The sequence below is a fragment of the Meles meles genome, chromosome 15, assembly GCF_922984935.1.
Source record: "Meles meles chromosome 15, mMelMel3.1 paternal haplotype, whole genome shotgun sequence".
NCBI lineage: Eukaryota > Metazoa > Chordata > Mammalia > Carnivora > Mustelidae > Meles > Meles meles.
In genome coordinates this window covers 18403964-18416738 of record NC_060080.1, presented here as the reverse complement: position 1 = coordinate 18416738, position 12775 = coordinate 18403964, and the positions used below count along the sequence as shown (strand labels likewise).

General features: G+C 55.3%; 1 protein-coding gene across 2 annotated transcripts in view; it reads right to left on the bottom strand.

The window, feature by feature from the left end:
• Nucleotides 1-12775, bottom strand: part of KLHL29 (kelch like family member 29) — a 299865-nt gene that overhangs the window by 52899 nt on the left and 234191 nt on the right. For both annotated transcript variants that reach the window (XM_045978999.1, XM_045978998.1), the window contains exons 4-5: nucleotides 8783-8924; nucleotides 5503-6015 (exon numbers count right to left, since the gene is read on the bottom strand). In XM_045978999.1, the coding sequence (XP_045834955.1) occupies nucleotides 5503-6015; nucleotides 8783-8924 (655 nt within the window). The remainder of the gene's footprint in view (nucleotides 1-5502; nucleotides 6016-8782; nucleotides 8925-12775) is intronic.

Here is a 12775-nt window from a genome sequence, read left to right as displayed (position 1 = left end):
TAAAGTTATACAAGGGGGAAGAAGGCAAGTTCTTGCGTTCAAAGTGGACCCCCGGGAACAAGGGGCTTCAGACATCACCGTGGGGGCACCACCTATCGAGCCTCCCAAGGTAACCTGGCCTCTGGCCTTTTTCATGTTACCCTGGGCCCCTAGAAGACCACAGACACTGAAAGGAGGCCTTGGCATTGCTTTTGTAGAGACTTTTTGCAGAGACTTTTGTAGTGATTAACGACATGCTGGGCACTATTCCGAGGGCTTTAAGAACTCACTTAATCCTCACTATGACTTTAAGAAGCACCTTCTGTTGTTATCCCCTTTTATAGACAAGGAAACCAAGGCAGAGTTTCAGATTCCCCTATGCTCTGGGGCAAGTACGTGGGGGGAGGTACCTGCTCCCAACCCAGAGCCTCGCCCACTAGCGGGGAGAATGACATGGGAGCCTGGCGACTGTATTGTAGGCACCTGGCCAAGGGCAGAGCACAGCTGGAAGGGAGAAAACCCCTGTCCTGATGTGGCTTCAGGGCAGCCTGTGAGTGGGATGGCCGAGATGCAGGTGGAGGCAGGCGGGAGTCAGACCCTGGGGCACCACGCGAAGGGTTGGGCACTATCCCGAAAGTAGCAGAGGCTGGTGGAGTCTTTCGCCAGGAGAGACAGGACTGGACCTGGGCTCTGCAGACTACAGTGGCTGCACGGTAGGACTGGACCTGGGCTCTGCAGACTACAGTGGCTGCACGGTGGGCCTGGACAGGAGGGGACACACCGTGGGTCTGGACATGAGGGGGACACACCATGGGCCTGGAGGCCACCAACGCAGGCCAGAGGTGTTAGGGACTGAGAGAGGAGTGGTGGTGGAGACGGAGAGAGGAGAGATCTGGAGGAGGAAGAATCAAAGGCGTTTTCAGACTCAGTGCATAAGGAGGATAAAGCCAGGTCAAGGACAACTATGGGCTTTGACTTTGAACTCCTGGGTGGACTCATGATGTCATTTCTGAGACAGAGGCACGGGAGGAGCAGGTCTGTGGGAAGGTGATTTCAGTTTGGACATTTTGTGCCTCTGGGCTAACCCTGCGTGGGCAAACAGCTTTATCATGAATTCCCAGCTGCTTCCAGAATCTGCACGGAGCAGTGTGTCCTGACCTGTCAGAGGGTGGGGCTGGGATGGGGGGCATCTGTTCTGGGCTCCACACCGGGGAGAGCAGTCCAAAACCCTCCTGCCAGAAAGACCACACGTCTACTCCCTTTTACACAAGAGGACATGGTGGTCCCGTGATGCTGCCTGACCAGGGGGCTGCCAACTGTATGAACAGTTGGCCTTCCTCCATCTCCTCTGCACCGGGGAGGGGGCTCTGCTTCCCACGCCTTCACCAGCTTCCGTCTCTGCTGAACTCCAGACCTGGGATCAGTGTTGACAGGAACAATGGTTTGCAGAGTCAGGAGGGCAAAGCTCTATGTATGTTCATGACCACAGTCTCATTCAAACCTCCTCTAGGCCTGATGAGGATGGTACTCTCATCCCATTTTAAAGATGAAGACAAGGAGGCTCACAGAGGTTAGGACACTTGTCCTTGTCACATTCAGTGTGCCTCAAGGTTTCTTTTCCAGATCCTGTCTTTCCCACTCGGAGAGACGACGGAGTGGCTGCTTTCCAAGCAGAAAGTGGCATAAAGACACACAGAGCTCCCCCCGGTGGGGGTCCACAGGCAAGGATGAGAAGGAAGACATGTGAAACCACAGGGAGGGGCTGAGCACATCCCACAACGTGGCTGCCCAGCCGTGGGAATCCTCGCGGCCCCTCGCCCTAGGCCTACAGATTCTGAAGTCAGAAGAGACAAGCCCTCACCACTTCAGGTCAACTTGGATTTTGCTTTTTGGTTCAGAAAAAGAAGGGAGCAGGTGCAACCTTGCTTCTTTCTCCTTGGAAATGCAGGTGAAAACATAACCTTTCTGCAGCTCACCATTAGTCTGGGGCTTTTAAAGGTCTCTGGCTACCTTGTTAGTCCCTAAGAATCACTTGTGGAATAAGGAAGGGGATAGAAAAATGACACCAAGAGCTTGTGCCTCTGTCCTGACACGGCTGGGCTCCTGTGGCCCCGGGGCAGGGAAGTTAGACTTCCCTCATTCATCTCACAAGGCCTGACATTGGCCACCACCTCTGCCCATAGATTGCTTCCCAGTCTTCAGTACAACAAGACAAAGGCCTCAGGTATATAACAGGATTCAAATGGAACTAATTCTTTTTTCCTCCCTTATCACTTTGCACACATGAAATCTATTTTAATTAGTTTTCAACACATAATCTTTTTTTAAGAGAATGAAATCCTACCCCCAAATTGTTCTTAGAGAAAGAAAGATTTATCTTATAAGTTTCTTAAGAAAATCTATATGTGCTCAGTGCATTTAAATAACACTCATTAAAGTGAACTGCATGCAAGCGGGCTTCTCTATTCACAGACGAGAGACAATCGCTTGACCTATTGCAAATCAAAAAGCATTTCCACGCCACCTTTATTTTTCAATTGGTTAAGTTTTAAATTAAAGTCCCAACGCCCTTTTTGGGAAGGCAGACTCACATAGCCCCAACAGAAATTTCAGCTCCGTCGATTGGAAGATAATTACAAGAAACAAAATGTGAAATTTTAAATCAGGGCACTAATGAAGTCTAAAAATACCCATCCAGAGGCCCATCCCTCTGGCTGGCAAGACCTGTTCCTCATGGAGGGGATCTCTCCATAATTACTCAACCCCGGGAGAGGCCAGGTTGTCATGTCAAACAATAGAGGAAAAATCGCGGGACTTTAATGAGCTAGATCTCAAGGAGCTCTACAGTGAATCTTATTATAATGCCGGGCAAGCTTTCAAACAGAACAGGAGAGAAGGAAAGTTCTTTTTCTTTTTTTTTTCCCTCCTTAAGTGGAGTTCTGACTAGTGTTGATGCCGTCACGCCAAGCCTCCTGGTTCCCACTTGGAGCCAGCTGTTTGTCATTTAGGAGTGTGAAATCAATTGGGTTTTGGAGATGTAAAATCCCTCGGGGAAAAATTAAAAGTGACCCAAATCCAAACCCACACGGTCTTGTCAGGGATATGATTCTCACATGGTAAGTTTCAAAGATTTGGTTTTAGAATCCGGGTTTCTTATTTAAAAAAAATATATTCAGTTGTTTGACACTAGATCTGACAGCCAAATTATAGCTTTAGCAATAAAGGCTTTTAAGATTAGAAATGAAAGGAGAAATTACTTAAAAAAAAAAAAACAACAACAAAAAACCCACACAACCCACCCCGGCTTGAGTTTGGAGGCATTTGTATGTTCATGCTTCATTGTCTTTCTTCGCCACAAATATAAGGGGCGAAATCAGCTCACGAGGGCCATAGAGAAGTGAGTTAAATGGAGTCTCTGGGGAAAGAGCCCGTTCCCTGGCCGACTATGGAAATCAACATGACAGATGGGTCACCGGTTGTCGCAGGCTGGACCTGGAGGGACCTCACTGGCTTACCAGAAGGCAGGGCTGTGCACCCTTTCTAGGCTTACCCTATGCTTGGCCTCACCTAGCCCTGAATCCACCCTCTAGGGCTAGCAGGACAAACCCCAGCAGGGGCCCTCCCTCCCTTTCCCTCCTGTCTGAGGGTTTGGGATCACCACAGAGGGTGATTCTTGCCCTCTGGCCCTAGAGAGATGTTACAGGCATGGCTCTACAATGACCTGGGGGCCCAGTGGGTCTCTACTGCCTGGAACTTCCTGAGCTTCTGGGCTCAGATGCATGATGAGAAAATGCACATGTGCCTTTGGGGAGGCGGACCCCAGTTCTGTGCTAAGCGCCACACCAGGAACTTTGGACCCAACTGGGCCTGTTCCCTCTCTGCCCAGAATAAGTCTTTTTCCTAGATACATGTCTGAAACTTGGCAACTCAGCAAGACCTTTCAGCAGTCCTAGGAGGCCTCTGGGGGCAGCGGAGATACTCCTGTGGCGGGGAGAGGGAAGCCCACCCAGTGCCTGGCCTTTGGCACAGCCCCGGAAGCACCCAGGACACCCAGGTCCCAGTGTATCAGAGCTGGCAGCATATAAACTGGGAGCACTTTTTTTTTTTCTTTTTAAGGGAGAGAGAGCTTAACCAAAACAATTCAAACAAAAAATCAATTTAGTCAATTTTTTTTTAAAAGATCTTAAACAAAGCAAGAGTTTACCAGAATTTAGATGTAATTTTCTGTAATTTTGTCATTTAAAACTAGTGCTGATTTCCAAAACAAAGGCGGTTGGGGCGCAATCAGATTGGGAATGAAACCCAATGGAGATCTAGATGCGGCTTTGTTGTCGGGATGCCTGATGAGGTCTGAAAATTGCTCAAAAGGATAAGGATAGAGATGCATGAAAGCAGGCCGGAAAGAATGGCTAGTGGGAGTCATTGCTCTGCGGAGAGGCAGCCCCCCACCCCCCCCCCCCCCCGCCCCGAGGAGCCGTCTCCGGGGGCTGTTAGCCAGAAGACGGAGATGTGATGCCCAGAGGTCCACACCTCCTAGGACCGTCTACTCCCCTTTTCAAAGGAGGCCTGGGTACCCCAGCAGGCAGACCACCCACCGTGTGCCCTCCTGCCTGTGACTGGGGCCAGGCCCTGCTGCCTCCCCTCTGCACTCAGCCGGAAAGGGGCTTGGCTGTCTGGAGCTCTAAGGGATAGCAAGCAAGTCTGGGGCAGATGAACCCCAGCAGTGTAACATCTGTGGTCCCCCGTCCTCCTGCCCCCTTCTGCATTCCAGCTGGGTAGACATCAGGAGTGAAGCCTGTTTGCTGAGGCACTTTGTCCTGACCCTAAGGCGGGGGGCTCATCCTGCAGGCTCTGTTGAAAACTGCCCCGGGGGGTGGGGCAAAGGGGTGACTGAAGGCTGAGGCTAGAGGGGCTCTTTCTTGGAGCTTCACAGAGCCACCCTTGCTTCCTTGAAACCAAAAATCCAAGTGGCTCAGGATGGTTCGGGAGTGTCTCCCGGGGAGGAGACGTTCCTCTGCCTACGGTCTGGGGAGCCGCTCTCACCCACCGCACAGCAGAGGGCGCTCTTCTGGGGAAGGCCACAGTTCATGTTCTGCCTCCTGCGCGGGAATTGGAGAAGGCCGCACAGAGGACTGTTCCACGGAGCCCTAAGAGGAGCACATGCTTTCTGCTCATTCCATACCTGGCCTAGCCTCGGGGTCAGAACGGAGAACGGCCTAGGGATTGGGCTGGAGGCAGAAGGACCCGGGACTTTGCAAGGCTCTCCCTTCCCCTCCTCTCCCGACGGCTCACAGGCATTCGCCTGGCCTTCCTCCGCTTCCCCACCTTCCCCCCTGCCTCCTCTGAGGCCCAGCTGCCTTGGGCAGGGGGAGGCCCCACTACTGCTTCCAGGCCGGGTGAGGCCAGCGAGGGAGCCGCTGGAGAGCGCAGGACGCCAGGACACGCACGCCTGTCCGCGCTGTCGTGACCCCTCCGGGAAGCACAGATGCGGGCACACGGGAGTATGTGGGCAGCGGGACTTACCTTTGGGGTGCCCGGGGTCGGTGAACTCATACTTCCCCACGCCAATGGTCCGTAGCATCTGCAGCCCGTGGGCCGAGTCAGTCGTGGGGGGCCCATTGGTGGCAGGGGCACCGCTGGGGAGGGTGGCAGACGGCTGGGCTGGTGGTGGCGGAGGCAGCAGGGGCCCGGCCATGTGGCCGTTGCCCACGGCAGTGGGTCCCGGGCGGGCCACCTGCCCCACGCCAGGCAGTGTGGACATGGCCAGGGGCTGCGCGCTGGCATACAGGGCCTGGGCGGGCATGTTGACCACCACGCTGCTCAGTGGCTGGGAGGGTGGCTGTGGGAGCGAGTAGTGGCCTGGCATCAGCGGGAGCTGGGGCCCCACGTGGGGAGGCAGTGAGGGGGTCACCCCAATGACCGGGGCCTGGACGTTCACAGCCGGGCTGAAGGTGGGAGGCTGGGCCACTCCATAGGAGTGTGCGATCAGGGCGGGCTGGCTCCCGGCGGCCACCGTGGTCACCCATGGCCCTGTGCCTGCAAGGGAGACAGAAGAGATGTCATTTGCTGCAAACATATTCCCTCGGCAAACACCACCTGCCCCAGGCCCTGGGCTGGGTGCGGAGGTCACAGAGGCGGACAAGACACCCACATCCAGGTACCCCCAGATTAAAAATCTGTGATAATAGTAGCACAGGGTAAGTGTGTTGGGGGTACATGAGCACATGGCCATGGAGGCCCAGAGGGGGAGCACCATCTGCTTGGGAGAGCTCAAGAGGCCACAAAACCGAGAGGAAAAAAAAGCAGAGACCTTCAAAGAGTGCTGGGTTCAAATCTCGGCTCTGCCATTGATTAGCCAGGAGCCCTGAGCAAGTTGCTTATCTTCTCTGAGCCTCACTCTTCCCATCTGTTAGACGGAACTAGCAACACCTACCTCAGAGGTCTCCTGGGAAGAACTGAATGAGGAAACGTATTTGGGAAAAAAAAAAAAAAAAGAAAGAAAAACTAGTAGAGTGTCTGGTATGTGCTAAATGTTCCATAAATGTTGGTGTTTTTCCTTCCTTTCTGGAGAAGAGCTGTCTGGAGGAGGTGGGGAGAAAGGTGGGTTGTGAAGACAGTAGGTGTCTGCTGGGCAAGGTGAGGACACCAGAGCTTGGAGCCGTACAAGAGCCCTGTGGTGGGGCGCCTGGGTGGCTCAGTGGGTTAAAGCCTCTGCCTTCAGCTCAGGTCATGATCCCAGGGTCCTAGGATCGAGTCCCGCATCGGGCTCTCTGCTCAGCAGGGAGCCTGCTTCCTCCTCTCTCTCTCTGCCTGCCTCTCTGCCTCCTTGTGGTCTCTGTCTGTCAAATAAATAAATAAAATCTTAAAAAAAAAAAAAGAGCCCTGTGGTATGGGAAGGGAAAGAAGGAGATGCGGGCAGTGGGGGAAGCCAGCCAGAGGCTGGAGTCCACTGCCCTGCTGGGGGGCCAGGCTTTCTCCTAAGCAACCTCTGCATGGCCAGTCCCAGGGGGAAACAATAGAAGTGCATTTTGGCCCGTAAGGGAATTCTGACTGAACAAGGGAGCCCAGACACACTTCCAGAGACTTGATACATGATTTGAGGCCAGCTGAGCCCAGGTCAGGCCGAGCAGGGCCAGTTTCCCCTGAGCTGAGCTGACCCAAGCGTGCTTGTGAGTGAAGCCGGAAGACACTGTGACAGGGAAGGACACTCTGGGCCACCTCTGACTGAATGAGTGTGGGGCTGGGTCTCCATCACCCAAATGCCACCTTGGTTTTCATGATGCCGTTGGAGTGGCAGTATAGACAAGGCAGGGAGACTGAGGAAGAGAGTGGGAGCCAGGGGACCACTCAGGACCCCCAGCCCCAGAGTCGAGAAGGGGAGCTGGGATCTCCCTCGCAGAAAGAAAACTAGTTGTCTAGTTGGAGACAACCAGAAGCTGGCAAATACTGGCAAAGCAGTGCCGGCAAGATTCTAGAATGGTCTGCTAAGGGGGACTGTCCCCAAGCCCGAAGAAGAGGAGCCAGCTGTGAGCCAGCCTGGTCTTAAGCACAAGGCATGACATCTTAGGCTCATTTCTCTCCAGGACTAGCTGGGGAGCCTGGAACGATGCACCAGAACTTGGGGGCACAAGTGACTTCCCAGTGACTTCTCTGGGAGCTCCGGTGAAGGTACAGAAATGCGCACGGAGGCGACTGATTTATGAGAGGGTGACTGGCCCAGAGGATGCTGGGGACCTAAAGGAGGTCTCTACTGATGGGCCCTGAGTCCTGCTCACCCTGTTTATCAATGAGCTGGATGAGGAGAGGGAAGCTATCACCAGCCAGCTGCAGGTGACATAATATTGGGAGGGCTAGGTCCGGGTCAGCAATAAAGATCCGGAATCTAAGAGATCTAAGAGTCCTGCGGGGAGATATGGACTAGGACTTGTCCGTGAGTCCCTACACTACACAGGCAGATTGAGAGGAGGGGGGTCAGCGTGGCTGCCATGACAGTCCTGGCGTGTCACTGGTGACAACGCATGCCTGGGGCTAGCAGACGATCAGAAGTGATCGAAGGCTGCAGGGTTCAAAGCAGAGGGGCTGCATGAAGGAGGTGCTGGGCATGGTATATGTGGGCTCTTGGCATTGGGTTCTGGGCCCTGAGGGACGCAGAGGGAGATATCATTCTCTGGAGGGTAAAGAAACGGTCAGCCACAGGCTCTGGAGTGCGGCCGAGGAACCTGGGGTGTTTATCCTGCAGAAGACTTGGAGGGGAGGATGAGTGGGGTGTCCAGGTATCTGCAGGGCTGTGGTGTGGAGGGCCAAGGAGCCGAGTTCTGTGTATCCTAAGGGGAGGTCTGGGACCAACGGGCGGTAACGGGGAAGGTGTTGTTATGGTCAGAGCTGACCCAAGAAGGGCTGGGGTGCCGTAGGAACTGGGGAGCCCCCAGTTCCGGGGGAGGGGGAGGATCCCGGCTCTCCTACAAACACCCGCAAGGCGAAACCTCCCTGGAAGGTGTGGCTTGAGAAATGTGTGAACCAGAGTACTGAGCTTTGGGAGGGGCTGTTCAAAATAACACCAAGCAGATTCAGAGTCACTCCTGTGATCCCACTCTCATTCCTTGCTCCTCCCCAAAGCCGAGAAAGGGGTAGAGATGCAGCTACCGTCCAGGGCACACGGGGTCCTGACCCGCAGGCAGCCTGAGCCTAGGGCTGCAGACCAGTGGGCCGGGGCCTGCTGACAAGCTGGAGCACCTGGGGGGCCTCCGACACCCCTTCCAGCCCCGGGGCGGGGGGAGTCTCTGGCTGTGGATGACATGCGCACCTGGATTGTCGCTCTCCCTCATCTGTTTGGAGGGTGGCTCATCAGTGTCCCAGGGCGTGGACTGATTGATGGGTGTCTGCCCCCACCGGATGCTGGTCGTGAGTCCCTGGGACTGATTGTCCGCTTTGGAGATTCCAGGGGCCTGGGGAGAAGCAGAGCAGGAGGGTGAGCTCGGCCTGGCCAGAGCTGCTGCCTTGGGACCTATTCCCTGAGCGGTGCCACGTGGCCAGCGGGCCAGCGGCAGAGCCCGGGCAGGCCCCAAGCCCAGCACCCACGCGGAGTGGCAGAGCATCTGGGCTTAGTCCTTGTTAGGCTTCTGCTACAGTCCCACCCCCGGGAGCACCCACTCGGTGTCTCCCCGGCCGCCTTCTGCAGCCGCTCACTCCACCTGAATGATCGGGAAGGAAAGCTTTCTGTGCTGTGAGAAGTGAAGCTCTCGCGGCCCTTGGGTCATGACTAAATCACAGCGTCTACGGGCGTGAGCCGCAGACCCTTGTGTCTTAAGTCCAGGCTCAACGCCACTCTGGGCCTGGCCCTTACACCTGTGAGAAGACCACTCTCCGAAACACCACCGTCCGGCTCCATACCACGGTCTGAGGTCCCACCACATGCCACTTCCCAGAGGAAGTGTAGGGCGGGCAGGGGCTGAGACCCGTGGGAGGACAGCCCAGCGCAGGGGACATCTTCCCTGGGACCCTCGGCTCCTCATTGTGGGAAGGAGGCAGGCTCTCTGTCTCAGGATCTCATTCTCTAACTTAGATTTTTAGATGAATGAGAAAATGAACCCCAGGCTGAAAACAAACATTAGCACAGCACTGGTCTCTGAGCGACAGCCTCGATGGAATATTATACAGTCATTAAAAATCACGTTTACTGAAACGCATAATGAGATGGCAAAATGCTCATACTATGGTGTTAAATGAGAAAAACAGGACATAAGAGGACACAAATAGAAGCTCACATATAAAACGGTATGTGTAGGAGAGAAAAAACCAAAATACTAGCAGGGGTGTTATCCTCGGTGAGAGGAATATGGGTAACTTCTATTCTCTTGTCTCTACTTTTCTGTATTTGCCAGATTTTCTACTAGGGCCATTACCATTAGAATAAGAAAAAAAAAGAAGAACATGAAGAAATCCTACAGCATGTTGGAGAGCCTGGGATCACTGGGATGTGGTGGGGTAAGGGATGGGGGGCAGGGTTTCAGCACAGGTGGTTTCAGGAATTTTCTGCAGTTTCCAGGACAGCAGCCAGAGCCCCAGCCAGGTTTGGGCTCGGTTGCGGGGCAGAGACAGTCTCTACTGGGGACAGCCACAGACGGCCCAAGGGGCCTGAAGGGCGTCTGCAGGCTTCTCCCATGTGAGGGTCCACTGTCTTTCTGACTTCTCACAGAAGCTGACCCAGTGAGCTGGCTGGGAGGGCGACGCCCCCACTGGGCCTCTGGGAGCAGCAGGGCTGGCTGGGTAGGGGTAGGGGCAGGTGGAGAGGAGGGAGGACAGCCCTTACTGGGTCTTGGATGCCTAACGCAGATGACAAACAGCCTGCATTGGCCGGCCGGGGGGAGCAGAGCCGGATCCCGTTAGGACCTGTGGGCTGCACGGAGCTAATTAGATTAGGCTGCACTTTCTCTCTGGCCTGCATTTCTGATGCTCTGCTTCTGTGAACAGAGCAGGAAACAAAGGGAAAGAGTGAGTCTCTGGAGGAAAGAACAATTCAGTGGACAAGCAAGCTTGCTTCTCAGAGGCCCCTGCCCCATTTCTGTCATCGGGACAGATGCGAGCTTGGGGTTGGCTGTGGTGGCGGTGGTGGTGGTGGGTGCCAGGGAGGAGGCTGGGGATTTAGCCACACTCATCAACAGACCTGTGGAACTTAGGGAACAACACTGTGGCTTTTCTAGCATTCTCTAAATAGAGGGCTTTGCAGCGTGCCCTGTCTGTGGTCACCTCTGCCTTCCCAGCTTCCCCTGGGTGCTCGTGGGCTGGGAGGAGCAGAGGTCACTTCCCATAACCAGAGGCTTGTGAAGGGGAAGGAGCCTGTGGGATGTCTCATTCAGGGCCCTGCCTGGGGGTGAGGTTTGAGGGATGACACTCCACCCGCCTCGGGCACCCTCTGCCAGGAGGGGGCGCTGCAACCCCCTCTGCGGCCCCCGGGGTTCCTGGAGGCCTCTCAGGCCAGAGACAGGTCTGGTTTGCAGGGTCCTCCTGCCCTGGCCATTCGTCCCTGCTGAGTCAGCATGGTGCCTCCTGGGCCTGGTACTTTGGGGCAGGCGGCTCTGGAACTTGGCAGCTCTCGCCCTACGGCGGCCGTGGCCACCAGTCGAGGGAGTTGGCGTCTCTTCCTCCACAGTGACACCAGATTCTGAACTAGAAAACTCCAGGATTTCCTGTTTTTGCTCTAAAACTGGGGAGTTTCTGAACTTGAAACATTGCACACTTTTTCAAGGGCTTAGTCCCTTGGCTCCAAAGCCCTCCTGGCAGGTCATTCCGTTACACATTTGCTGGTTAGCTGGGTTGTTTGGTAAGCAAGCCCTGGGCCCCTGCTCCATGCCAGGCCCTGTCCCGCGCACCAGGGATACGGTGACTGAGACTCAGCCCTGCTCTCAAGCAGCCGCTCCCAGCAGAGGGGGGCACTCAGCTCCGCACACGGCAGGCAAGTTAGCCTCCAGAAGGAAGTTGGGGGGCCCAGGGGTGAGCCCAGAAAGGCTGGGAGCACTGGGTGTGGCTACGACAGTCCTTCTGCTCGGCTGTGTCTCTCATGACTGTTACAAGCAAGTTCTTATGTACAAGAAAGCCGTTCTGCTGTGAGACCGAAAACGGGGTCTTTCATTTTTTCCTTTAGGAAAGATAAGTAAGGCCACTCAGTCTGTTCGCACTAGCAACTCCTGAAGCCAGGAGCAGATCACAGCTCAGAAATTTCTGATTATTTTTTTGAAACAATGAAACGAACATTCCTTTCTCCCCTCCCTCCAGAAGAAACTGGAGGCGGTTTGCATTTTGCCACGCGCCTGGACACCCAGGTGGGTGAGGGATGTTGCAGCTGGTGATGGGAGTCAGCTTGGCCTGATCAGAGCCCCTCCTCCCTCGAAGGGCTCCAGGCCCAAAGTAGAAGCCTCCCAAGTTCTGGAGGCGTCGGAGGCACCATGTACAGGTCCGTGGCTCCAGCTCCGAACTGAGCTCCCGCTAAGACTTTCTCCCCTGGTCCGGAGTCCCCAGAGGTCTGTGACCCCACCGCAGGCCCTCCAGGTCTCGCCCAGCCAAAGCAGGCCTCCCCAGTTCCACTTCTCCTTGACAGGGGGATGTCAGCACAAGAATGCCACGGAAACCAGCCACGAGAACAGCCCAGGCTGGGAGAGGAGGAGAGGAAGGCAGGGATGGGGGAGGCTCCTCCGGCCCCTCCCATTGCATCATCGGGAACATCAGCGAAGCCACCCGATGTCTGGCCTTGTGCCAGCATCCCTGGCCATGCTTCTGCTCCCCCGTCATGATGACACCGGGCAGGAAGAGGCAGATGAGGAGAGCTCTCCTCCTGCCTGGTGCTTCGGAGTGGCCCTCTCTGCCCATCGCTGGGCTGGCCAGGATTCTCTCTGCTTCCCTTTAATGAGATGCTAATAGGATGCATCATTAACACGGCAGCTTTTAAACCCTGAGCTCTTGTAAATTTTCAAAGGTCACATTTTTACGGCAGCTGACAGCATCCTGCTTCTTTCAGCGACAGAAGAACACTAAAGACCCCGATCCTTTACGGATGAAGCTTTCTGTGAGGCGGCAGCCGGGGCTGAGGTGCCCGCTGGTCTGGGGGCGGGAACCTCACCCAGCGACAAGCCTCAGGGGGCCCCTGGCTTGGGCTGTACCAGCCCAGGTACACATCGCCTACCTAGTGGTACTGGGGAGTTGCTGTGCTTGGGGGGGGGGGTCTGTGTGGGGCCAAAGGTGGCGCACAATGCAGAGGTGCCTGGCAGAGGGGGTTAGGGGGCACTTTTCCTCTGGGGATTCG